Here is a 324-nt window from a genome sequence, read left to right on the forward strand (position 1 = left end):
CACAGAGGCCCATCTGCCCCCTGCCAGCCTGCCCCAGCCTTACCTACAGGCGTCACGTTGATGACGTACCCATCCCCCAGGTAGAGGGCCCAGTGCTGGTAAGCTGGTCGGAAGATCTCGATGAGGTCCCCGGGCTCAGGGTCACCGGGGTGGGTGGCACTGAAGCTCTCGATGGCTGCCATCTCCAGAGCTCAAGGTCAGGACATGTCCCTCTCGCTGGCCAGGCTCAGTGCACGGCACGGTGGAGGGGAGGTCTGGGATGTCCACAGGGCATCTGCTGGGAGATTGCAGGCAGGGAGATCATTAAGGCCTGCCACTGGCACG

At 63.6% G+C, this 324-nt stretch overlaps 1 protein-coding gene across 1 annotated transcript in view; it reads right to left on the minus strand.

The window, feature by feature from the left end:
• Positions 1 to 182, minus strand: part of LOC104413036 (phospholipid-metabolizing enzyme A-C1-like) — a 1,587-nt gene extending 1,405 nt beyond the window's left edge. The window contains exon 1 of the mRNA XM_010023926.1: positions 33 to 182. Within this exon, the coding sequence (XP_010022228.1) occupies positions 33 to 182 (150 nt within the window). The remainder of the gene's footprint in view (positions 1 to 32) is intronic.
• Positions 183 to 324: the final 142 nt, after the last annotated feature.

This window comes from Nestor notabilis, unplaced genomic scaffold (genome assembly GCF_000696875.1).
Source record: "Nestor notabilis isolate BGI_N333 unplaced genomic scaffold, ASM69687v1 scaffold5601, whole genome shotgun sequence".
NCBI classification, from domain to species: Eukaryota; Metazoa; Chordata; class Aves; order Psittaciformes; family Psittacidae; genus Nestor; species Nestor notabilis.